Source organism: Salmo trutta, chromosome 28 (genome assembly GCF_901001165.1).
Source record: "Salmo trutta chromosome 28, fSalTru1.1, whole genome shotgun sequence".
NCBI classification, from domain to species: Eukaryota; Metazoa; Chordata; class Actinopteri; order Salmoniformes; family Salmonidae; genus Salmo; species Salmo trutta.
Genome location: NC_042984.1, coordinates 11,472,883 through 11,499,016, shown reverse-complemented (window position 1 = coordinate 11,499,016; position 26,134 = coordinate 11,472,883). Strand labels below are relative to the sequence as shown.

The 26,134-nt window shown below is 46.9% G+C and overlaps 1 protein-coding gene across 2 annotated transcripts in view; it reads right to left on the bottom strand.

Moving 5' to 3' along the window:
• Positions 1-26,134, bottom strand: part of LOC115165472 (serine/threonine-protein kinase WNK3) — a 95,688-nt gene that overhangs the window by 15,121 nt on the left and 54,433 nt on the right. The window contains exons 5-18 of one of the 2 annotated variants that reach the window (XM_029718626.1): positions 24,635-24,792; positions 20,807-20,895; positions 20,126-20,345; positions 19,215-19,551; positions 17,991-18,109; positions 17,561-17,761; positions 12,436-12,479; positions 11,979-12,114; positions 11,752-11,868; positions 11,400-11,501; positions 9,135-9,183; positions 4,342-4,503; positions 943-1,274; positions 449-698 (exon numbers count right to left, since the gene is read on the bottom strand). In XM_029718626.1, coding sequence (XP_029574486.1) covers positions 449-698; positions 943-1,274; positions 4,342-4,503; positions 9,135-9,183; positions 11,400-11,501; positions 11,752-11,868; positions 11,979-12,114; positions 12,436-12,479; positions 17,561-17,761; positions 17,991-18,109; positions 19,215-19,551; positions 20,126-20,345; positions 20,807-20,895; positions 24,635-24,792 — 2,316 coding nt within the window. The remainder of the gene's footprint in view (positions 1-448; positions 699-942; positions 1,275-4,341; positions 4,504-9,134; positions 9,184-11,399; positions 11,502-11,751; positions 11,869-11,978; positions 12,115-12,435; positions 12,480-17,560; positions 17,762-17,990; positions 18,110-19,214; positions 19,552-20,125; positions 20,346-20,806; positions 20,896-24,634; positions 24,793-26,134) is intronic. The other variant, XM_029718627.1, reaches the window with a different exon arrangement.

Here is a 26,134-nt window from a genome sequence, read left to right as displayed (position 1 = left end):
AGGAGTGGGACAAAATCCCTCCTGAGATGTGTGCAACCTGGTGGCCAACTACAAGAAACGTCTGACCTCTGTGATTGCCAACAAGGGTTTTGCCACCAAGTACTAAGTCATGTTTTGCAGAGGGGTCAAATACTTATTTCCCTCATTAAAATGCAAATCATTTTATAACATTTTTGACATGCGTTTTTCTGGATTTTGTTGTTGTTATTCTGTCTCTCACTGTTCATATAAACCTACCATTAAAATTATAGACTGATCATTTCTTTGTAAGTGGGCAAACGTACAAAATCAGCAGGGGATCAAATACTTTTTTCCCCCACTGTATGTTACACTAAACAGAATTACACTAAACGTAACTAGACAACATTTGTATTTTAGATAAACACCCCCACCAACAAACACCCCATTCAACCTCTCTTTCTCTCTCTCTCTCTATAAAACACGCTACCTTGCTTGACTCTGGGCTTCTTGAACAAGCTGGCGGAGTGGCGCAGTTTGCATGCCCAGCTTTTGAATTTGCGAGTCCAGGATTTCTTGCTAACGGGATTTCTGATACTAGGACATGTCAGGTTTAGGCCAAAATATCCACCTCCTGCATTATGCTGTGGCGGTCCATGGCCCAGGGGGATGGGGTGCAGATTGGGGGGCCACGTAGTGACTTCTCCTGGGGTACTGGTGTCAGAGTGAGAGGGGGCAGCCTGGAGGGGATAGGTAACACAGCGATAAGGTAAGAGTGGCTGCAGCCATGGGGGTAATGGTAGAGACACTCAGAGAGAAAAGGAGATATACTGAAATATCATAAGCACATTACAAGAACCATAGCATCGAAAAATACATGTATCTATCAATTTATAACAACAAGGCAATCAAAGCAGTGATCTTTATTAAATGTTTCAGGAAGAAGTCAATCAAACACTATTCAGATATGTGCACCTCACTTACAAGAACGGTGGGTTCTCCAGGGATAGGCGGGGGCCCGGCAGAGTCTCCATGTGGCAGGGCCAGGGGAGAGGAAGGGGGGGAGGCGGAGGAGAGAGACGGGGCGGGCTGTTGCTCCACCGGGCCTGTTGGAGGAGCCTCCTCCCCTACTCCTCTCCCCCTCTTCAGGTCAGGAGAGGTAGAGGAGGAGCGGGATGTGGTGGAGGAGGAGGAATGAGGAGAGGTGTCTGAGGAGGAGGAGGCAGGAGTAGGGAAGGAGGAGGGATGGAGCGAGGGCGGCTCCGAGGATTTGACCCCTCCTGCCGATGTGGAGGCTGCTGACACTGCGGTGGGACCTGCGGTAGAAACCCCAGCAGCTCCCCCCGTCACAGCTGCCCCACTACTATACTCCTGATACAACAAGTTCCTCAGCTTTTCATCCAGAGTCTTAATGCGGTTGTCTACAAACTCGATTTTGGGAGGACCCTCGCTGTCCGACTCAGCCACAGAGGATGGTTGGACCGGGGAGGGTGTCAGGGTGAGGGAGAGGGGGTGTAGGGGGGCATCGGAGGTTGTGTTAATGTTGAGTGGCATAGTGGAGTCTGAGGAGTGGTGTAGAGGGGCAGAGTGACTGACTTTATCCTCGGTCACAATGGCCTCCCATGTAGACAGCTCCCACTCTGACTGTTGGAACGACGGCTGCTCCTGCTGGGGCACCTGATGCTTCTGCTGAGGGTTAACCTCTTGTTGCTGTTGTTTCACCAGTGCCATGTTTAGTAGCTGTACTGGTTGTTGTTGGACATACTGTTGGTTCACTGACTGGGCTAGCAGCGCAGGTTGCTGCTGTAACACATCTCCCTGTATGGCAGTTCCAGCCATAAAAGACTGTTGTTGTTGTTGGAGCATTTCCTGTTGCTGCTGAATATCTAGAGCCTGTTCCAGACCTAACTGTTGCTGTTGCTGCAGGTCAATCGCTGCCTGTTGCTGTTGTTGTTGTGGTAACTGGTGTAGCTGTGGCTGTTGTTGTGGTGGTAACTGGTGTTGTTGTTGTGGTGGTAACTGGTGTTGTTGTGGCTGTTGTTGTTGTGGTAACTGGTGTGGTTGTTGTTGTGGTGGTAACTGGTGTTGTTGTGGCTGTTGTTGTGGTGGTAACTGGTGTAGTTGTTGTAGTGGTGGTAACTGGTGTAGCTGTGGCTGTTGTTGTTGTGGTAACTGGTGTTGTTGTGGCTGTTGTTGTTGTTGTTGTGGTGGTAACTGGTGTTGTTGTGGTGGTAACTGGTGTAGCTGTGGCTGTTGTTGTTGTGGTGGTAACTGGTGTTGTTGTTGTGGTGGTAACTGGTGTTGTTGTTGTTGTGGTAACTGGTGTAGCTGTGGCTGTTGTTGTTGTGGTGGTAACTGGTGTTGTTGTGGTGGTAACTGGTGTTGTTGTGGTGGTAACTGGTGTTGTTGTGGTGGTGGTAACTGGTGTAGCTGTGGCTGAAGTTGTTGTGGTGGTAACTGGTGTTGTTGTTGTGGTGGTAACTGGTGTTGTTGTGGTGGTAACTGGTGTTGTTGTGGTGGTAACTGGTGTTGTTGTGGTGGTAACTGGTGTAGCTGTGGCTGAAGTTGTTGTGGTGGTAACTGGTGTTGTTGTTGTGGTGGTAACTGGTGTTGTTGTGGTGGTAACTGGTGTTGTTGTGGTGGTAACTGGTGTTGTTGTTGTGGTAACTGGTGTAGCTGTGGCTGAAGTTGTTGTGGTGGTAACTGGTGTTGTTGTTGTGGTGGTAACTGGTGTTGTTGTTGTGGTGGTAACTGGTGTAGCTGTGGCTGTTGCATGTGTAACTGTGTGTTGCACTGTGTGTTCTGCATTTGGACAGGCAGTTGCTGTATCTGTTGTTGTAGTGCCAGTGGCAACATCTCTGTCTGTGGTTGCAGGGACATACACTGTTTTTGTAGTGGCTTTGTCTGACTGAGCTGGGGCTGTAAATGTAGCTGAGACTGCTGCTGCTGCTGTTGTTGTTGTTGATGTTGTTGTTGTGGCTGTAGTTGTTGCTGTTGCAGCATCTGCAACTGTTCAATAGATTTTTGCAACGCTTGTTGCTGCTGCTGCTGCTGCAGTTGTATCTGCTCTTGGTACACTTGCTGTTGTTGCTGTACCTGTTGGAGTTGCACAGCCTGCAGGTTTTGTTGTTGCTGCTGCTGCTGTTGCATTGTCTGGAGCTGCTGTTGTAACTGGACCTGGGCCTGAGGCAGAGCTTGAGGCTGGGCTGCCATGCACTGAATCTGAGGCAGAGCCTGAGGCTGGGCTGCCATGCACTGAATCTGAGGCAGAGCCTGAGGCTGGGCTGCCATGCACTGAATCTGAGGCAGAGCCTGAGGCTGGGCTGCCATGCACCGAATCTGAGGCAGAGCCTGAGGCTGGGCTGCCATGCACTGAATCTGAGGCAGAGTGTTTTGCTGCTGCTCTAGACCTGCATGGCTGGCAGGAGGAGAGGCCACAGCTGTAGCCACAGCCACTGGAGGGTGGATGGAGCCGGTAGATGAGTGGCCCCCTCCAGACACACACTGCCCTGGGGCTGCCATCGTTACTACATCCCCCAGGCTTGGGCCTTGGTCCTGGCTCACCATGGAGCAGGTCAGAGCTTCAGTTAGACAGCCTGTGGTAGAGGGAGCAATGGTGGCAGAAGCAGCTACCATGGCAGGGACTGGGAGGTTGGTAGCGGTGTTTGGGACATGGGTTGGAATGGAGGATGTTGCTGTGGTTGTACTGGAAGTTTGGTGTATGGAAGCCTGCAGGTCTAGGCCAGCTGAGGCAGCGGGGACTGGGTGTGGGACTGAGGCAACAGCTGCACTAGTAGAAGCCAGGTCAGAAACACTTCTGTCAGAGGCAGCAGAGGCAGTCGTGTCAGGAGTGGGGGCAGCAGTGGCTGGGGGGGCAGACATGGAGGCAGGGGTAGAAACGGTGGAGACGCAGGTGAAGGCAGGGGGGGAGGAGGCAGAGGCCAGGGCACACAAGGTGGAGGTGGGGCAGATAGGAGGAGAGGAAACTATTTCAGCAAAGGAGGAGTCCGATCTCTGGGATCCTTCATCCCACTCTAGAGTATGTCGACCAATCAAAGCAGACCAGAGAGAGGAGGTACAGAGGGTTAGTTGGTGTTACTCAACAGACAGAACCAAACACAGCAGAATGTACCCTCTTCACACTACTAAGCAGAGCCCATCCGTACTACGCTGGCCTGGTTACGCTTCCACCCTGGTTGCTGGAACTGTGTTAGAAAATGTACATGGTCTGTACAGTGCATAGCCCACTAACTGCACAAGACAATTCAGAAAATATTTCAACCCCTACTGGTTTTCAGGAGGGCTTGGTAGTGTGAAAAGGGTATGACTGCCCAGTGTTAAATGACTGTTAGCCCAGACCCAGGTGTCATCCTGTTACTGTACCTCTGTCAGTGTCTGTAGACTGAGGCACCCTGACCTCTCCGGTCGAGAGAGGTGGAGGGGTGGACGCTCCTCCCTGGTTGGATGTGGAGTCTCTGTGTCTGATGGTCTGGTTGATGAAGAACCTCCATCTGCCCACCGGAGACGACTGGGGCGCCCCGTCCACTGGAACATAAAATAATATATAAAAAGTCCCACTTTAAACTAAACTACAACTTTCAAAGTTTCCTTAAACACTTTATAAAGCCCACATATATGTTTTAGAAGTCATTCAGAATCATTCATAACAGTTTTTTCAAGGGGGGTTCTGAATCCACAAGGGGGGTTCTGAATCCACAAGGGGGGTTCTGAATCCACTTTAAACTAACTTCAACTTTCAAGGCTCCATCAACACTTCATAAAGCCTATAGCAGGGATAGGCAACTTTGATGGGGGAGGGGGCCATAAAAGATCGGAATTCCTCATGAAGGGTCGCAGTGGCTTGCGAGTCTGTATACCCACATCCACACCCACACAGTCAGAGCTAGCTCTAGCCTTTTGGGGGACCTAAGCTTGTTGCCACCGCCATGAAAATTAAATTGTTACAAGAACTAATTTCATGCAATTCTACACATTTTGCCATAAGGTGGAGAGAAATTTTTGCAGTTTTTAATATGATATCTGAGTGGGAGTGACTAACAAAATCAATGGTGGCCCTGTGGTCGGTAATTTGACCATGATTACGACAAGTTTAAATAGCTGGCCGCTGAACTAACTTAACAATCCAAAAAAATGTTGGCTGACATGAGCTAATTGTGTGACTGTCAGTGACTGATTGCACCTGGTGTATTCACTATTCTAACTCTCAACAGTAAACTGAGATCCGACTAAGTTCTGATTTTATTATTTTTATAAATAAATATATACACAGTTTAAGTCTGATTTTTACATACACCTCATCCAAAAACATTTAAACTCAGTTTTTCACAATTCCTGACATTTAATCATAGTAAAAATTCCCTGTCTTTGGTCACCACTTTATTTTAAGAATGTGAAATGTCAGAATAATAATAGAGAGAATTATTTATTTCAGCTTTTATTTCTTTCATCACATTCCCAGTGGGTCAGAAGTTTACATACACTCAATTAGTATTTGGTAGCATTGCCTTTAAATTGTTTAACTTGGGTCAAACGTTTCGGGTAGCCTTCCACAAGCTTCCCACAATAAGTTGGGTGAATTTTGGCCCATTCCTTCTGACAGAGCTGGTGTAACTGAGTCAAGTTTGTAGGCCTCCTTGCTCACACACGCTTTTTCAGTTCTGCCCACACATTTTCTATAGGATTGAGGTCAGGCCTTTGTGATGGCCACTCCAATACCTTGACTTTGTTGTCCTTAAGCCATTTTGCCACAACTTTGCTTGGGGTCATTGTCCATTTGAAAGACCCATTTGCGACCAAGCTTTAACTTCCTGACTGATGTCTTGAGATGTTGCTTCAATATAGCCACATGCGTTTCCTACCTCATTATGCCATCTATTTTGTGAAGTGCACCAGTCCCTCCTGCAGCAAAGCACCCCCACGACATGATGCTGCCACCACCGTGCTTCACGGTTGGGATGGTGTTCTTCGACTTGCAAGCCTCCCCCTTTTTCCTCCAAACATAATAAACATAATAATTATGGCCAAAAGGTTATATTTTTGGTTCATCAGACCAGATCATTTCTCCAAAAAGGATGATATTTGTCACCATGTGCAGTTGTAAATCGTAGTCTGTTTTTTTTAATGGTGGTTTTGGAGCAGTGGCTTCTTCCTTGCTGAGCAGCCTTTCAGGTTATGTCGATATAGGACTCGTTTTACTGTGGATATAGATTATTTTGTACCTGTTTCCTCCAGCATCTTCACAAGGTCATTTGCTGTTGTTCTGGGATTGATTTGAACTTTTCACACCAAAGTACGTTCATCTCTAGGAGACAGAATGTGTCTCCTTCCTGAGCGGTATGACGGCTGTGTGGTCCCATGGTGTTTATACTTGTGTACTATTGTTTGTACAGATGAACATGGTACCTTTAGGCGTTTGGAAATTGCACCCAAGGATGAACCGGACTTGTGGAGGTCGACAATTATTTTTCTGAAGTCTTGGCTGATTTCTTTTGATTTCCCATGATGTCAAGCAAAGAGGCACTGAGTTTGAAGGTAGGCCTTGAAATACATCCACAGGTACACCTCCAATTGACTCAAATGATGTCAACTAGCCTATCAGAAGCTTCTAAAGCCATGACATCATTTTCTGGAATTTTCCAAACTGTTTAAAGGCACAGTCAACTAAGTGTATGTAAACTTCTGACCCACTGGAATTGTGACACAGTGAATTATAAGTGAAATAATCTGTCTGTAAACAATTGTTAGAAAAATTACTTGTGTAATGCACAAACTAGATGTCCTAACTGACTTGCCAAAACTATAGTTTGTTAACAAGAAATTTGTGGAGTGGTTGAAAAACGATTTTAATGACTCCAACCTCAGTGTATGTAAACTTCCGACTTCAACTGTGTGTATATATATATATATATATTTATATATAAGTTTGGGGTCACTGCGAAATGTCCTTGTTTTTGAAGTCCTCAACTGGCGGCTTCATTAATTAGAACCCACAAAACACCAGTTTCAATGTCAACAGTGAAGAGGCGACTCCGGGATGCTGGCCTTCTAGGCAGAGTTGCAAAGAAAAAGCCACATCTCAGATTGGCCAATTAAAAATAAAAGATTAAGATGGGCAAAAGAACACAGACACTGGACAGAGGAACTCTGCCTAGAAGTCCAGCATCCCGGAGTCGCCTCTTCACTGTTGACATTGAGACTGGTGTTTTGCGGGTACTATTTAATGAAGCTGCCAGTTGAGGATTTGTGAGGCGTCCGTTTCCCAAACTAGACACTCTAATGTACTTGTCCTCTTGCTCAGTTGTGCACCGGGGCCCCCCACTCCTCTTTCTATTCTGGTTAGAGCCAGTTTGCGCTGTTCTGTGAAGGGAGTAGTACACAGCGTTGTACGACATCTTCAGTTTCTTGGCAATTTCTCACATGGAAAAGCCTTCATTTCTCAGAACAAGAATTGACTGAAGAAAGTGCTTTATTTCTGGCCATTTTGCACATGTAATCGAACCCACAAATGCTGATGCTCCAGATACTCAACTAGTCTAAAGAAGGCCAGTTTTATTGCTTCTTTAATCAGAACAACCATTTTCAGCTGTGCTAACATACCTGCAAAAGGGTTTTCTAATGATCAATTAGCCCTTTACAATGATGAACTTGGATTAGCTAACACAACGTGCCATTGGAACACAGGAATGATGGTTGCTAATAATGACCCTCTGTACGCCTATGTAGATATTCCATTAAAAAAATTGCCATTTCCAGCTACAATAGTCATTTACAATAATTAACAATGTCTACACTGTATTTCTGATCAATTTGATAGTGTTTTAAATGGGCAAAGAAAATTGCTTTATTTTCAAAAACAAAGACATTTCTAAGTGACCCCAAACTTTCGAACGGTAGTGTGTGCATGTATATATTGTTTGTTTTGTTTTGGGAAATTGATCCTGGCCTACAGAGATGTTTGACTGGGGTGCTGGAAGAAAAGAGAAATCCTGTATAAAAAGATCCCACTTTAATGAAAAAAAGCTAAAGGAAGCTGCCTTAAACAGAAATCATTCATAATCATTCATAATGCTTTATAAAGAGGGTTAAGCCATGTTTGTCAAAGCACCACATGTAATGACCACATGTTATGACCATGTATTGTCTAGTAGAAGAGAGCATGATGACCCTGTCCCTACCCCGGTTTCACCAAAGATGGACACAACTCTTCACGGTCAGCCTCTTAAAATCTAAATTCAGGGACTGGATACACCCTGACCGAATCACATTGACAGGCAGGAACACTAGCAGCCAAAACAAACGGACTGAGGTCACCAATCCCATATTTCTGCTCTTTGAATAATGAGTGGCTTTAAGACCATGGGACATTATTGATTTAAATTGTTTCTCTTATTTGTTTTATTTTGTTACTCTTGTCCATTAAAATGTTGTATACACATTCATTTCAGTTTGTATTGACTGCTATTTGAGTGTAAAAAAAAATACAGTATTTCAACAAGAAGATAGAGAGATATTACATCATGTCAATGGAACTGTGTAAAAAGTTTATTACAATATCATCTATTTTATGAAAATGTAAAGGGACAATTAAGTTTTCATCTTTCGCTTTTATCTTCTCATCTGTATTTTCCATTCCAAGATCAGTAGATTATAGCCTATAGATCCTGTAGGAGGAGTGGTAGGGGGGAGGAAGGGAGCGAGGGGGAGGAAGGGAGCGAGGGGGAGGAAGGGAGCGAGGGGGGAGGAAGGGAGCGAGGGGGGAGGAAGGGAGCGAGGGGGGAGGAAGGGAGCGAGGGGGAGGAAGGGAGCGAGGGGGAGGAAGGGAGCGAGGGGGGAGGAAGGGAGCGAGGGGGGAGGAAGGGAGCGAGGGGGAGGAAGGGAGCGAGGGGGGAGGGAGGAAGGGAGAGGGGAGGGAGAGAGAGGAGGGAGGAAGGGAGAGGGGAGGAGAGAGGAAGGGTTGCCTCCCAAACAGCACCCTATTCCCTATATACTGTAGTGCACTATTTTTTATAAGGGGTCATAGGGATCTGTAGTGGACTACTTTTGATAAGGGGTCATAGGGATCTGTAGTGGACTACTTTTGATAAGGGGTCATAGGGATCTGGTCAAAAGTAGTGCATCATATATGGAATGAGGTGTCATTTTAGACTGTAACTCACTTGCTGTGCCTGTTGGAGTGCTCACATGCAGCTGTTCCATAGAGCCAGTCTTGGTGGGACAACAGGAAGACACAGAACAGACCATGTTAACATAAACTCAGCAAAAAAAGAAACGGCCCTTTTTCAGGACCCTGTCTTTCAAAGATAATTCATAAAAATCCAAATAACTTCACAGATCTTCATTGTAAAGGGTTTAAACACTGTTTTCCATGCTTGTTCAATGAACCATAAACAATTAATGAAAATGCACCTGTGGAACGGTCGTTAAGACACTAACAGCTTACAGACGGTAGGCAATTAAGGTCACAGTTATAAAAACTTAGGACACTAAAGAGGCCTTTCTACTGACTCTGAAAAACACCAAAAGAAAGATGCCCAGTGTCCCTGTTCATCTGCGTGAACGTGCCTTAGGCATGCTGCAAGGAGGCATGAGGACTGCAGATGTGGCCAGGGCAATAAATTGCAATGTCCGTATTGTGAGACGCCTAAGACAGCGCTAGAGGGAGACAGGACGGACAGCTGATTGTCCTCGCAGTGGCAGACCACGTGTAACAACACCTGCACAGGATCGGTACATCCGAACATCACACCTGCAGGACAGGTACAGGATGGCAACAACAACTGCCCGAGTTACACCAGGAATGCACAATCCCTCCATCGGTGCTCACACTGTCCGCAATAGGCTGAGAGAGGCTGGACTGAGGGCTTGTAGGCAGGTCCTCATCAGACCTCACCGGCAACAACGTCGCCTATGGGCACAAACGCACCGTCGCTAGACCAGACAGGACTGGCAAAAAGTGCTCTTCACTGACGAGTTGCGGTTTTGTCTCACCAGGGGTGATGGTCAGATTCGCATTTATCGTCGAAGGAATGAGCGTTATACCGAGGCCTGTACTCTGGAGCGGGATCGATTTGGAGGTGGAGGGTCCGTCATGGTCTGGGGCGGTGTGTCACAGCATCATCGGATTGAGCTTGTTGTCATTGCAGGCAATCTCAACGTTGTGCGTTACAGGGAAGACATCCTCCTCCCTCATGTGGTACCCTTCCTGCAGGCTCATCCTGACATGACCCTCCAGCATGACAATGCCACCAGCCATACTGCTTGTTCTGTGCGTGATTTACTGCAAGACAGGAATGTCATTGATCTGCCATGACCAGCGAAGAGCCCGGATCTCAATCCCATTGAGCACGTCTGGGACCTGTTGGATCGGAGGGTGAGGGCTAGGGCTGTTCCCCCCAGAAATGTCTGGGAACTTGCAGGTGCCTTGGTGGAAGAGTGGGGTAACATCTCACAGCAAGAACTGGCAAATCTGGTGCAGTCCATGAGGAGGAGATCCACTGCAGTACTTAATGCAGCTGGTGGCCACACCAGATACTGACTGGTACTTTTGATTTTGACCCCCCCCTTTGTTCAGGGACATTATTCAATTTCTGTTAGTCACATGTCTGTGGAACTTGTTCAGTTTATGTCTCAGTTGTTGAATGTTGTTATGTTCATACAAATATTTACACATGTTAAGTTTGCTGAAAATAAATGCAGATGACAGTGAGAGGATGTTTCTTTTTTTACTGAGTTTACATATACAGGCAGAATTACATGGTAAAACACCTGATTAGTTACTGTTGCTCCAATACATTAGCTACTGTAAGGGCCCCTGTATGTTCTCCATACACCATAAACATATGACATTAGCTCTCTGTATGTTCAGTGTTCACCTTGCAGGATGGAAACGTTGTTTGTTTATTAATAAAGGTACAGGGTGGAGCTCATGAGTGTGCAGGCTCTTCTTCTTTTATTTTTGCCATACTATAAAACATGGCTCCTGACATATTGTTTCCATAATGGTAGGAGAAAATGACCAGACAGTACATAGACCTGTTTAGAGGCAACATTATATTCAAAGCAGGACATTATTGTCCCGTCTGTACTATGTGTATGGTGCTCAGCATTAAAAACTGTCTGTCTGTAAAGATTTAGAGTAGAAAAGAGCCAAACAGACATTACATAATGGTTTCGTCCCAAATGGCACCCTTCCTATCTCCCTATGTAGTTCACTACTTTTGACCAGTGGCCATAGGGTTCTGTAGTGCACTACTTTTGACCAGTGGCCATAGGGTTCTGTAGTGCACTACTTTTGACCAGTGGCCATAGGGTTCTGTAGTGCGCTACTTTTGACCAGTGGCTGTAGGGTTCTGGACATAAGTAGTGCACTATGTAGGGAATACAGTGTCATTTGGGACGCAACCAATGTTTTCAAACCAGACCTGTTGATGTGTGAGGAGAATTTCCTGCGTTCTCTTGACAATGGACCTCAGCTCTTCCACAAATGTCTCTTTCTCTGATTCACGGACAAAATCCTCCTCCACCTACACAAGCCATTACAGATACACAATAGAACACACTTTTTAAAACTAAACTTAATGGACCAAACGAAGACTGCATGGGGAACTTGGCATTAGACCAAATGAGAGTGCTTGCTGCAAAACTCCTCATCCCAGCCAATATAATATAATTAAACATGAATATAATCACATGTAATGTATCCAAACAGGTAGATGTTTGTGGTGCTACAATCCCATACAATGTCCATGTATAACTGTGTGTTGGTCTAGTCACCATGTAATCTGCAATGTCTTCAGGTGCGTCTCCCTCAGTGTCGAACTTGAAGGTGACCATCTTGTTGCTGTGGGTTTCCAGCTGACACTCCACCATGTTGTCCCCAGAGCCGGACACCTAGGGAGCACAGGAAGAGAAACCATGTTGTTCTGTCCAATGTCTTGGACACAAAAATGTCTTGGACATTACTATTTCTTTAGAAATATTTACTATTAGGGATACTATACCTGAATCATGGTCAGTTGAAATGCATGTGATCCTTTTTCTGGCCCCCGATAGGACAATCTCCTCTGAGACTTCACCCTCTCTAATTTCCCATTGGCCAACATCTGTAAATCCCCATCCCCATTGGCTGGAACAGAGCTGCGGTCAAATGAATAGTACTCCTATTGTTAGTACTTCATGTACAGTATTGGGCATAACCTTTTCTAACATGGAAGAGGGCTTGACATTCAAAACGAGCAGTATAAAATTGACAACCGGTCCGTAGCCCTTCCCCTTGGCCTTAACCCTTGGATGATTGCAGATCTGAAGGGTCTGGATAGGTATAAACAGTGTAGTGGTGAAGCATCCGCCATATCACTTCCACCTTATAGATGTGCTAACATTGACGTGACAGTGCCAGGGCGCTAGAGCTAGGCAGCGAATTGGGACCGACGTTGAGAGTAATGATGTGACACATACCCTGAAGTGGAGTGTCTCTCTGTCCCAGACGGTTTCGGACTCTCCTGTAGAGCCACATAGATAGAGACAGACACACAGACAGACCAACGCACACACAAATACATACAGACATTCAGAAAACAGCAAAAACCCACAAAGAAAAAATACATACCAAACCATTATTTGACTAATAAAAATAAAACTGAATTGGGAATGAGTAAAAAAGGACTGTATTTTAATGTAAGTTAAAGGAAAGCACTTGATCATGTTGTTGTAGTACTGGTAACTTTAAATCAGAACAAGTACCATACAAATGTACTTAGCGTAATTAAGTAAAAGGAGCTTTTCTTCAAAAAAATAAATAATGTGTTTTATTCTGTATCTTAAAAAGGGTGCTTGGATTGCTCTCTACTGTATACACATTTCTAGAACCGGCTGGTTATTGGCTGCAGATAGTGGTAGTAGTGGAACAGTCTGCTGTAGTGGTAGAGTGGCATGCACTTCTGTACCTGAGCAATGCTCAGCAGAGCAGGGTCACAGTCTGGGAGCGAGGTTGAGGTTGGGGGCAGCAGCGAGGGGGCGTTAGAATCAAGGGGCTGGGCAGCAGCGGCGGCAACAGGCGGGGGAGAAGTGGGGCTCGGAGGGCCATCAGCCAGGCCAGGCAGGGTTAGCTGGCTCTCTGGTGGGGTGGGCTGGGTCTCTGGTGGGGGGGGCTGGGTCTCTGGTGGGGTGGGCTGGGTCTCTGGTGGGGTGGGCTGGGTCTCTGGTGGGGTGGGCTGGGTCTCTGGTGGGGTGGGCTGGGTCTCTGGTGGGGTGGGCTGACTCTCTGGTGGGGTGGGCTGGGTCTCTGGTGGGGTGGGCTGGGTCTCTGGTGGGGTGGGCTGGGTCTCTGGTGGGGTGGGCTGACTCTCTGGTGGGGTGGGCTGGGTCTCTGGTGGGGTGGGCTGGGTCTCTGGTGGGGTGGGCTGACTCTCTGGTGGGGTGGGCTGGGTCTCTGGTGGGGTGGGCTGGGTCTCTGGTGGGGTGGGCTGGGTCTCTGGTGGGGTGGGCTGGGTCTCTGTACCAGGGGTAGCAGGATGGAGGGGTGGCAGGGAGGCAGGGTGGGTGTGTGATGCTGTATGAGTGGAGCAGGGGGACATGGGTGGAAGAGGGAGGGAAGTAGCCTGGGGGTGATTCGGAGGGTGTAGTTGCTCGGTGGTGGCAGCCACCGATGCGGCCTCAGCGAGCTGGGTCTCAGTGTGGACCTTCGTCTCGGCCAGTGTCTGGGTGTGAGTGTTTGTGAGAGCTTGCATGGCCGTCTGGGTGTGTGTGTGGGCGGGTAGCAGCTGCGTCAGCTGAGCCTGGTGCTGGGGGGATGGTGGAGGACCTCCTGCTCCTACCGGACTGCAGAGGGGTAGGGCTCTAGTCTGAGTCCCGAGCTGGGGCACGTTACTGGGGGCTGCTATCTGTGCTGGGTTAACAGTGGGCTGCTGGGGCAAAAGATGTGGGGGGATCTGAGGAAGCGGAGAAGCCAGTTGACTTGGGTTGAGAGGGGGAATTGAGACTTGTTGCTGCTGAGGGGGAAGGGACTGCAGAGCCAGCTGGATGGGGGCTGGAGCTGGAGCTTGTCCAGTCTGTTGTTGTATGTGTTGGGACGAAGCAGAGACCAAGGTGGTAGGGTCTATGACCTTGGCTGCAAGGACAGTTCCAACATCAACAGATCCAGGGGACAGCATCATCTGCTGGTTCTGCAGCATGTACTGTTGTTGATCCATCAGTATCTGCTGTTGTTGTTGTTGTTGTGGTACTTGTTGAGTGATCTCCTGTAGTTGATCCATCAGTATCTGCTGTTGTTGTTGTGGTACTTGTTGAGTGATCTCCTGTTGTTGATCCATCGGTATCTGTTGTTGTTGTTGTGTCAGTTGTTGAGTGATGTCCTGATGTTGCTGTTGGACTGGCTGCATGGTTTGCTGTTGGGTGGGCTGAAGTGCAGTGACATACTGCGGTGCCAATAGGCCGGCCGGAGCCTGGTGCTGGAGTTGAGGCTGCACCACATCTGGAAGTTGAACACTGGGCTGCACTAGAGACTGGTTCTGGGGTTGAGGCTGGACCTGGCTTTGCATGGGGGGTATTGAGACTGGAGGTTGGGGTTGGACCAGAGCTGTGCTCTGCTGTTTAGGAGGCATCATCTGAGTCTCAAGAACTTCTGGAATCTGAGTCTGAGTCAGGGCCTGGATTGGATGCAAAGGCTGGGGAGTCTGCTGGATGACTGACTGCCCTGGCGCCTGGGCCTGTATTAGAGCTGGCATCTGATGGGGAGCCTGTACCAGAGGAACCTGAGGCTGGATAGGGATCGGAGGACTTGGTGCCTGGATTGGGGCCACCATGTGAGATGGAATCTGGACCTCGATCATCTGGGGCTGGGCTTGGTGTGGAGGCTGGGGCTGGGCTTGGTGTGGAGGCTGGGGCTGGGCTTGTAGTACTGGGACTGAGACATTGCCCTGGCTCTGAGGGTGAGCTTCATTCCGAGCTTGAATCTGGGCCAGGACTTGGGCATGGGCTTGCACTACAGCCGGTAGAGCTTTGCTGGAAATCTGTAGCTGAATGGCTACAGGTATGACTTCCTGACCCTGGGCGGCCATCTGAGCTTGGACCTGAATGGCCTGTGTAACCTCTGCTGCTGGTATGGCTGGGGCTATAAGGGGGATATGAGGCTGAGGTTCAATGACAGAGCTCTGATGGTGCTGCTGATGTTGTTGGGCAACGAACGCTTGTTGTTGTTGCTCCAGTAAGATAGGTTGTTTTTGTTGCTGTTGTTGTATCAGCACCACTTGCTGTTGTTCTGTCAGTTGCTGCTGGGTTAGGCTAGTGTGACTAGGTGGAAACAAAGCAGGGTTTTGCTGTTGTTGTTGCAACATACATACATCAATCTGTTGCTGTTGAATCAATGCTTGCAGCTGCTCACATTGTTGCAGAATTAAAGCGGTCTCTTGTTTCTCGCTTTGTTGTACTTGAATTATGGCGGTTGGCTGGTGCGGTTGCCCAGTCTCTTGCTGTTGTTGAATTTGTTGCTGCTGCTGCTGTTGTAGCAAACCCTGTTGGTGAATTCTCTCCGCTTGTTGTTGCAGTAGCAATGCCTGCTGTTGCCGTTGTTGTCCAATCTGTTGTTGTAACAGAGCTTGCTGCTGTTGTTGCTCCAATTGCTGCTTCTGTAAAATCACTTGTTGCTGTTGAAGCTGTTGCTGTTGTAGCATGGCTTGCTGTTGTTCCAACTGTTGCTTGAGCACAGCCTGCTGGTGCTGTGGGTTGACTGGATGACTGACGACCGCCTGTTGTTGTAGTTGGGTGGGTTGTTTCAGCACAGCTTGCTGTTGTTGTTGCAGCTGTTGTAAATCCATTTGTGGTTGTTGTATCTGGCTCACTTGGTGAGCCTCCAGTTGTTGTTGTTGCTGTTGTTGCTGTAGGAGCGCTTGCTGTTGCTCTAGCTGGTGCTGTTGTAGTTGTGCCTGTTGTTGCTGTTGCTTTAAGGCTTGCTGTTGCTGCTGCTCTTGTTGCTGCTGTTGTAACAGCGCTTGCTGCTGCTGTTGCTCAAATATCTGCTGTTGTAACAACGCTTGCTGCTGCTCCAGTTGGTGCTGTTGTAGTTGCGCCTGTTGTTGCTGTTGTAGCAAAGCCTGTTGCTGCTGTTGCTCAAGCTGCTGTTGTATGTACACTTGCTGTTGTTGTTCTAGTAACATTGCTTGTTGTTGTTGCTGATGTTCTATCTGGTGTTGTTGGTGTAGTAACAATATTTGCTGCTGTTGCTGCTGCTGCAGTTGTTGCTGCTGTTGTACGTCGATTTGTGGTGGTTGCGCATAGGCTTGGGTTTGATCCAATTGCTGTTGCTGCAATGACAACCCCTGTTGTTGCTGCTGCTGTTGTTCCATTGATTGTTGGTGTTGTAAGGCCTGATGTTGCTGTTGTTCTATTGATTGTTGGTGTTGTAAGGCCTGATGTTGCTGTTGTTCCATTGATTGTTGGTGTTGTAAGGCCTGATGTTGCTGTTGTTCTATTGATTGTTGGTGTTGTAAGGCCTGATGTTGCTGTTGTTCCATTGATTGTTGGTGTTGTAAGGCCTGATGTTGCTGTTGTTCCATTGATTGTTGGTGTTGTAAGGCCTGATGTTGCTGTTGTTCTATTGATTGTTGGTGTTGTAAGGCCTGCTGCTGCTGAACCAAAGCTTGCTGCACATACACTTGCTGCTGTGGCTCAGTAGTTTGCTGCTGTTGGATTGCTATAGTCTGCTGTTGCTGCTGCTGCTGCTGCTGTTGTTCCATCTGTTGCTGTATCAGTACCGCCTGGTTCTGGGGAATTCCACTGGTCTGTTGTTGTTCCATCTGTTGCTGTATCAGTACCGCCTGGTTCTGGGGAATTCCACTGGTCTGTTGTTGTTCCATCTGTTGCTGTATCAGTACCGCCTGGTTCTGGGGAATTCCACTGGTCTGTTGTTGATGTTGTTGTTGAGGATGCTGAAGCAGGGCGGCTTGTTGAGCCTCCATTTGCTGCTGCTGCTGTTGCTCCATCAGTATCTGTTGTTGTTGAACAATGGCCTGCTGCTGTGGGATCATATCAGGCAGTGCTTGCTGGGTTAAAGGCTGGGGTGTCATCTGGATGACATTGGGAGGGACGTTGGCCTGGGCCTGTTGTGGGAGAGGGACCATGGCCCCCACTCGTCCTGTTGGGTCCCCTGCTAACATGGGAGCTGGGAGGATGTTGAGCTGGGCTTGGGGGGAGGCTGGGGGTGCGTAGGACAGGGAAGGGGCCATATGTGCAATCTGTGACCCATCTGAGTGGTATGACTAAGATGGTTGGTGGATGGTAGTCACAGGGTGACAGAGGGATGGTCAGGTGGGCAGAGGGAGTTATGGTAAGAGGGGAGAGGGGGTATTGAGGTGGAGAGAGAAGGTAAGTGTAAGTATTAATCACATGATTTAATCAAAGAATTATAAACAGTTTTAGAAAACATGAAAGCATAATTATGATCATTGGAATTGTCATTATTGTTAAAGAACATCTGATAAAATATTAAGGTGATGATTAAGAGTTATTTGGGAAGGTTCAAACTGTTTTGAGGGTAGCTGTAGTGTTTTTGAGAGACTAGAGTCGATAGAGATGCAGATCCACTCACCTGAGAATACTGCTGTGGTACACCTGGTGAAACCTGTGTTGGCATGGCAACAGGCTGAACGTAAGTCTGCTGGCCATCAGGAGCCCCACCACCACTTTGGCCAATGGACATGCCGGAAATCCCACTACTCTGACCAATAAGCACATTCGGAACTCCTCTGCTCTGACTAATTGGGAAAATTTGGGTGTGGGCCAAAATTTCCTAAAAATAAATAACAGACAATATAAGTTAACGTGATTGCAGTGTTGCTGAGTGAAAATAAAACTTCAATCTCTTTGTAAACTGGATTTTCCAAAACAGGAACAACCATAACATTGTGTCTGTTCCAAATAGCACCCTAGTCTCTACATGGTGCACTACATGGCCCTGGTCAAAACTAGTGCACTACATAGGGAATAGGGTGTTATTTGAGATGTAGCCATAGACTTGCCGAAGCAGCAGCAGGGAGGTTGGATTGAGAAAGCACATAGGACTCCCGTTGCTGAGGGTACGCCTGGCTCTGGCCATTGGCATTGGACTCACAGCTGGCTGAAACAATGCTCTCCTCTCCTGAAGTAAATACAATGGGAGGTGTAAAACAACAGATTTTTTGGGGATATTGAAATTATTTGATACACATTTTTATACTGGTATCAGTCTGTCCACAATCCAAAAATATGTGTATCTGTTACATGTTCAATATACTTTGTTTGATGTTGTTACAGTGGTAGGTACTGTATATACACTAATGCCGCATTCAAAACAACTGGGAACTCAAATCATGACGTCAGTGATTTTCAGGTCGGAAAGTCGGAGCTCTAGAAAGAGGCCCAAGTTTCCAAGTTGGAATTCCGAGTTGGATGACCGTCCAAATCGATATTTCCCAGTCGGAGCTCGTTTTTTTCCCGAGTTCCCAGTTGTTTTGAACGCACTGAAGTCGGAAGTCTGCGATTTCCGAGTTTCCAGTTGTTTTGAACGTGGCATTTGTATACAAAACATTAGGAACACCTGCTCTTCCATGACATAGACTGACCAGGTGAAATCTATGATCCCTTATTGATGTCACTTATTAAATCCACTTCAGTGTAGATGAAGGGGAGGAGACAGGTTAAAGAAGGATTTTTAAGCCTTGACAATTGAGATATGGATTGTGTATGTGTGCCATTGAGATGGTGAATGGACAAGACAAAATATTTAAGTGCCTTTGAACGGGGTTTGGTTTTTCTTAACATTTGATATTTTAGTAATTTAGCAGACGCTCTTATCCAGAATTTTTTTTTACTTTTTCCCATACTGGTCCCCGAAGAGAATCGCACCCACAACTCTGGTATTGCAAGTGCCATGCTCTACCCACTGAGCCACATGGGACCCAAAAACTTCAACACTGCTGGGTTTTTCATGCTCAACCGTTTCCAGTGTGTACCAAGAATGGTCCACCACCCAAAGGACATCCAGCCAACTTGACACCACTGTGGGAAGAATTGGAGTCAACATGGGCCAGCATCCCTGTGGAATGCTTGAGAGTCCATGCCCCCAACGAATTGAGGCTGTTGTGAGGGCAAAAAGGGGGTGCTGGCAATATTAGGAAAGTGTTGTTAATGTTTTGTACAGTCAGTGTATGTGTATTGTACAGTACAAACCTATCTGATAAGCCTCTGATAGAGTCGTACAGTACCTGTGGGCAGGCTCAGAGGATTCCCACTGTGGATCTGCTGCTGTTGCCTCATATGCTGATCTACCTCTGGTATCTCCTCAGCCTCCCCTTGCCAACCACCTCCCCCGCCTCGTCCTGTCAGCCCAGCCACCCCAGGCCCCAGGGAGGAGGTGCAGGAGGGGTAAGAGCTGGTGTAGGAGGAGGTAAGGGTGGAGTCCCGTCTCTCATCAAATCCTTGCTGCTGTTGGAGCAGCTGCTGCTGGCGTCTCTCACGGGACTTCTTGATGAGCGTGACACGGTCGCGGATAGATTTTCCCACCACTTTAGCATCGCTCTCATGGAAGAAGCCCGACTTCACCTGGCGAGGAGGGGGAAGAGAGAAAAGGAGGGAGAGAGGGGGGTTGGGGGGGTGGAGCGAGAGAGGGGGAGGGAGGGAGAGAGAGAGTAAGAGAGCGAGAGGGAGGCAGAGAAAGACACAGAGAGACATTAAAAGCATTGCAAGGGAATTTAGGTTAGACAAGCGAGGAAACCTTGATTAATGAGCTGTGGACTTTGCAATACATCAAAGCAACTCCGCCCCACCTTTCCTGTGGCCCTCTCACCTTCCCTGTAGTTCTCTGAGAGGGCCTAGTTATTCCTTTTCCCACCTGCACTGCTCTCTCTCATGTCATTTTCACACTAATGAGCTGAGCCGACCTTTACTGTACTGCGCTGGCCTGGGGCCATGCTAGAAAGGTCAATCTAAAAAGAAAATAACCCGCAGAGTACGTTTCGGGTTGGTACCATAGTGTGAAAAGGGTATCAATGCCTCTATCTCTCTCTCTCCCTCACTCACCATCCCCTCTCCTTCCCTCATTTTCTCCCCCTCTCTAAAGCTAGTTCCTCAGCACTGTTGTTCTCTAGGTCCCCCCCTCTCTCTCCCCCTCTCTCACCATCTCCAGAGCCACCTCTTCTGAGCTGTCATTCTCCAGGTCATAACTGAACTCAATGGCCTCATTGTCTTTGTGTTTGCCCTTCAGCTTCTTGGGATCCTCCACCCAGATCCTGAGGGCCAGACACTCCTGATACCCCATGTCCTCCTCCGCCAGCTCCACACGCACCCCAGTGTCCTCCCCAAAGAAGGCGTGGGTCAACAGGTCCCGGATGGACAGCCTGCAGAGAGAGAGAACACATCAAGCAAAGAACAAATTCCCACTTATTTCCTTTTATTGGATAAGACAGTGAAGAAGAGATGACAGGAACAGTAGGAGAGGGGCAAATCAGAAGGGCAGTGGGCTGGAGTTGAACCCATGCCTGATCTGGTATGTGTACCGAGGTCAGTGGTACTAATCACTTTAGACAGTCCACCAAATGAACTTTTTTTTTACAAGCACTCGTCCTTATTATGAGAGAGAGAGAGAGACACTTTTGTGAGTGTAATGTTTACTGTTCATTTTTATTGTTTATTTCACTTTTGTTTATTATCTACTTCACTTGATTTGGCAATCTTAACATATGTTTCCCATGCCAATACAGCCCTTAAACTGAAATTCAATTGAATTGAGAGAGACAGAGAGACATAAAGACAGAGTGAGATGGTGAGAGAAAGAGAGGGGAGAGGTAAAACTGCTTACCTCTGATTCTTGTCTTGGCGGATGCAGCACTCGATGATCTCTTTAATCTCTGGGTCGTTGACTTTATCAAAGCTGGCTGGTTTTATACCCTGTAGACAGAGAGGGAGAGAGAGATAGAGATACAGTGAGAGTAGAGAGTAGAGAGAGAGAGAGACAGACGGGGGGGGGGGGGGGGGGGTGATAGAACAGACAATACTTTAGATGATGGGACTACTCTGTCCTACATGAACAGTAATATACCTTAGATGAGACTACTCTGTCCTATATGGACAGTAATATACCTTAGATGATGGGACTACTCTGTCCTACATGGACAGTAATATACCTTAGATGGGACTACTCTGTCCTAAATGGACAGTAATATACAGTTGAAGTCGGAAGTTTACATACACTAAGGTTGGAGTCATTAAAACTTGTTTTTCAACCACTCCACACATTTCTTGTTAACAAACTATAGTTTTGGCAAGTCGGTTAGGACATCTACTTTGTCCATGACACAAGTAATTTTTCTAACAATTGTTTACAGACAGATTATTTCACTTATAATTCAATGTATCACAATTCCAGTGGGTCAGAAATGTACATACACTAAGTTGACCGTGCCTTTAAACAGCTTGGATAATTCCAGAAAATGATGTCATGGCTTTAGAAGCTTCTGATAGGCTAATTGACATAATTTGAGTCAATTGGAGGTGTACCTGTGGATGTATTTCAAGGCTCACCTTCAAACTCATTGCGTCTTTGCATGACATCATGGGAAAATCAAAAGAAATCAGCCAAGACCTCAGAAAAAAAATTGTAGACCTCCACAAGTCAGGTTCATTCTTGGGAGCAATTTCCAAACGCCTGAAGGTACCACATTCATCTGTACAAACAATAGTACGCAAGTATAAACACCATGGGACCACGCAGCAGTCACGACTTCCGCCGAAGTTGGTGCCATTCCTTGTTCAGGCGGCGTTCGGCGGTCGACATCACCGGCTTTCTAGCCTCCACCGATCTACATTTCTTTTTCCATTTGTTTTGTCTGTATTGTACACACCTGGTTCCCATTTCATTTTAATTATTTCCCTATTTAACCCTCTGGAGCCATCATGGTTTTGTGAGAGATTATTGTTGTCAGTTGTCTCGTTTATGTGATTCTGGATTTTCGTTCTCCTTGTTGGAGTATTATTTTTGAGTAAAGTTACTATTATTACTCATCTCTGTGTCCTGCGCCTGACTCCGCCTTACCCACATCACCTAAACTCTGACAACAGCTGTCATACCGCTCAGGAAGGAGACGTATTCTGTCTCCAAGAGATGAATGTACTTTGGTGCGAAAAGTGCAAATCAATCCCAGAACAACTGCTAAGGACCTTTTGAAAATGCTGGGGGAAACAGCTACAAAAATATCTATATCCACAGTAAAACGAGTCCTACTGCTCCAAAACCGCCCACTGCTCCAAAACCGCCATAAAAAAGCCAGACTACGGTTTGCAACTGCACATGGGACAAAGATCGTACTTTTTGGAGAAATGTCCTCTGGTGTGATGAAACAAAAATAGAACTGTTTGCCCATAATGACCATCGTTATGTTTGGAGGAAAAAGGGGGAGGCTTGCAAGCCGAAGAACACCATCCCAACCGTGAAGCACTGGGGTGGCAGCATCATGTTGTGGGGGTGCTTTGCTGCGGGAGGGACTGGTGCACTTTACAAAATAGATGGCATTATGAGGTAGGAAAATGATGTGGCTATATTGAAGCAACATCTCAAGGCATCAGTCAGGAAGTTAAAGCTTGGTCGCAAATGGGTCTTCCAAATGGACAATGACCCCAAGCATACTTCCAAAGTTGTGGCAAAATGGCTTAAGAATAACAAAGTCAAGGTATTGGAGTGACCATCACAAAGCCCTGACCTCAATCCTATCGAAAATTTGTTGGCAGAACTGAAAAAGCATGTGCGAGCAAGGAGGCCTACAAACCTGACTCAGTTACATCAGCTCTGTCAGAAGGAATGGGCCAAAATTCACCCAACTTATTGTGGGAAGCTTGTGGAAGGCAACCTGAAATGTTTGACCCAAGTTAAACAATTTAAAGGCAATGCTACCAAATACTAATTGAGTGTATGTAAACTTCTGACCCACTGGGAATGTGATGAAAGAAACAAAAGCTGAAATAAATCATTCTCTCTACTATTATTCTGACATTTCACATTCTTAAAATAAATTGGTGATCCTAACTGGCCTAAGACAGGGAATTTTTACTAGGATTACATGTCAGGAATTGTGAAAAACTGAGTTTAAATGTATTTGGCTGAGGTGTATCTAAACTTCTGACTTCAACTGTACCTTAAATGGGACTACTGTGCTTCAGAGTTTTAATCATGAAGCAGAAATGAAGAAGCCCTGACTACCGATAATATACTGTCACAGATACAATCTAGATGACAAAAAGTGTGTGGACACCTGCTCGTCGAACATCTCATTCCAAAATCAAGGGCATTAATATGGAGCTGGTACCCCCTTTGCTGCTTTAAAAGCCTCCACTCTTCTGGGAATGCTTTCCACTAGACGTTGGAACATTGCTGTGGGGACTTGCTTCCATTCAGCCACAAGAGCATTAGTGAGGTTGGGCACTGATGTTGGGCGATTAGGCCTAGCTTGCGGTCGGCGTTCCAGTTCACCCCAAAGTTGTTCGATGGGGTTGAGGTCAGGGCCCTGTGCAGGGCAGTCAAGTTCTTCCACACCGATCTCAACAAACCATTTTTGTATGAATCTCGGGGGCATTGTCATGCTGAAGCAGGAAAGGGCCTTCCCCAAACTGTTGCCACAAAGTTGGAAGCACAGAATTGTCTAAAATCAAATCAAATGTTATTGGTCACATACACATGTTTAGCAGATGTTATTACGGGTGTAGAGAAATGCTTGTCATGCTTGTCAATGCTAGAATATCATTGTATGCTGTAACATTAAGATTTCCCTTCACTGGAACTAAGGGGCCTCGCCCAAACCATGAAAAACAGCCACAGACCATTATTCCTCCTCCACCAATCTTAACAGTTGGCACTATGCATTGAGGCAGGTAGCGTTCTCCTGGCATCCACCAAATCCAGATTCATCCATCGGACTGCCAGATGGTGAAGCGTGATTCATCACTCCAGAGAACGAGTTTCCACTGCTCCAGAGTGGCGGCGAGCTTTACACCACTCCAGCCAACACTTGGCCATGGAAACCCATTTCATGAAGCTCCCGAAGAACGGTTATTGTGCTGATGTTGCTTCAAGAGGCAGTTTGGAACTCTGTAGTGGGTGTTGCAAACAAGGACAGACAATTTTGACGCGTTACGCACTTTAGCACTTGGCGGTCCCATTTTGTGAACTTGTGTGGTCTACCATTTTGCGGCTGAGTCGTTGTTGCTCCTAGACATTTCCACTTTACAATAACAGCACTTACAGTTGACCTGGCAGCTCTAGCAGGGCAGAACTGACTTGTTGCAAAGGTGGCATCCTATGACGGTGCCACGTTGAAAGTCACTGAGCTCTTCAGTAAGGCAATTCTACTGCCAATGTTTGTCTATGGAGATTGCATGGCTGTGTGCTCAATTTTATACACCTATCAGCAATGGGTGTGGCTAAAATAGCCAAATCTACTAATTTGTATATGTAGTGTATAATCATTTACTGAATATGAGGGGGGGGGGGGGGGATCAAGCAGAAGTAGGGAAAAGACAAGACTGCAAAAGGTTCAAAGGGAATTTTATCAAGAGAAAGATCTTGCAGAAGTAGGGAATAGAGAGACTAGGCCAACCAAAGCTCAAATGGACTGCAGTCCCAGGAACCCATACTTACGCTGGTGACTTTACGGTAGATCTGTGCAGCATTCTGGCACTCTGAGTACGGGTATTCTGAGGTGGCCATCTCCAACATGCACATCCCAAAGGCATAGACATCCACTGACTCGTCATAATGTTCCTCGTACATCTCTGGAGCCATGAACTCAGGTGTACCTGGAAGACAGGACAGCAGAGACAACTGTAAAGGTTAATAACCTGATAAATAATAATTTGTTGGCTACTTATATTTGTTGGGTACTTTATATTTGTAAAATGTCACACATGTACATGTGTAGTATGCATGTGTGAATTGTAAATATTTTTTTTGCATGCTAGCAAATACCCATAGACTTCCAGTCATTACGCTAATGATAGTTAGCATTGGCTCGTGAAACTACCTCTAACTTCCTTCATACTGGACACAGAGACATAAAAATGGTATCCACTCTGGGGAAGTAGATAATGGGCCTCATTGCCAAAATCCCTTTAACATTCCCTTTGAGTGGCAGTTAGTGCACTAGGGCTTGACCTAAGAGCAAGAATAATCACAGCAGAGACTGTACACAGATGATACTGCCTTGTTACTGATACTGCCCCCCTCTCTCCACTGGGATTCTCTGCCTCTAACCCTATTACAGGGGCTGAGTCACTGGCTTACTGGTGTTCTTCCTTGCCGTCCATGCGAGGGGTGCGTCACTAGAGTGGGTTGAGTCACTGACGTGGTCTTCCTGTCTGGGTTGGCGCCCCGCCTTGGGTTGTGCCATGGTAGAGATCTTTGTGGGCTATACTCGGCCTTGTCTTAGGACGGTAAGTTGGTGGTTGGAGACATCCCTCTAGTGGTGTGGGGGCTGTGCTTTGGCAAAGTGGGTGGGGTTATATCCTGCCTGTCTGGCCCTGTCCGGGGGTATCATCGGATGGGGCCACAGTGTCTTCTGATCCCTCCTGTCTCAGCCTCCAGTATTTATGCTGCAGTAGTTTATGTGTCGGGGGGCTAGGGTCAGTCTGTTACATCTGGAGTATTTCTCTTGTCTTATCCGGTGTCCTGTGTGAATTTAAATATGCTCTCTCTAATTCTCTCTTTCTCTCTTTCTTTCTTTCTCTTGGAGGACCTGAGCCCTAGGACCATGCCTCAGGACTACCTGGCATGATGACTCCTTGCTGTCCCCAGTCCACCTGGCCATGCTGCTGCTCCAGTTTCAACTGTTCTGCCTGCGGCTATGGAACCCTGACCTGTTCACCGGACGTGCTTGTTGCACCCTCGACAACTACTATGATTATTATTATTTTGACCATGCTGGTCAATTATGAACATTTTAACATCTTGACCATGTTCTGTTATAATATCCACCCGGCACAGCCAGAAGAAGACTGGCCACCCCTCATAGCCTGGTTCCTCTCTAGGTTTCTTCCTAGGTTTTTGGCCTTTCTAGGGAGTTTTTCCTAGGGAGTTTTTCCTAGCCACCGTGCTTCTTTCACATGCATTGCTTGCTGTTTGGGGTTTTAGGCTGGGTTTCTG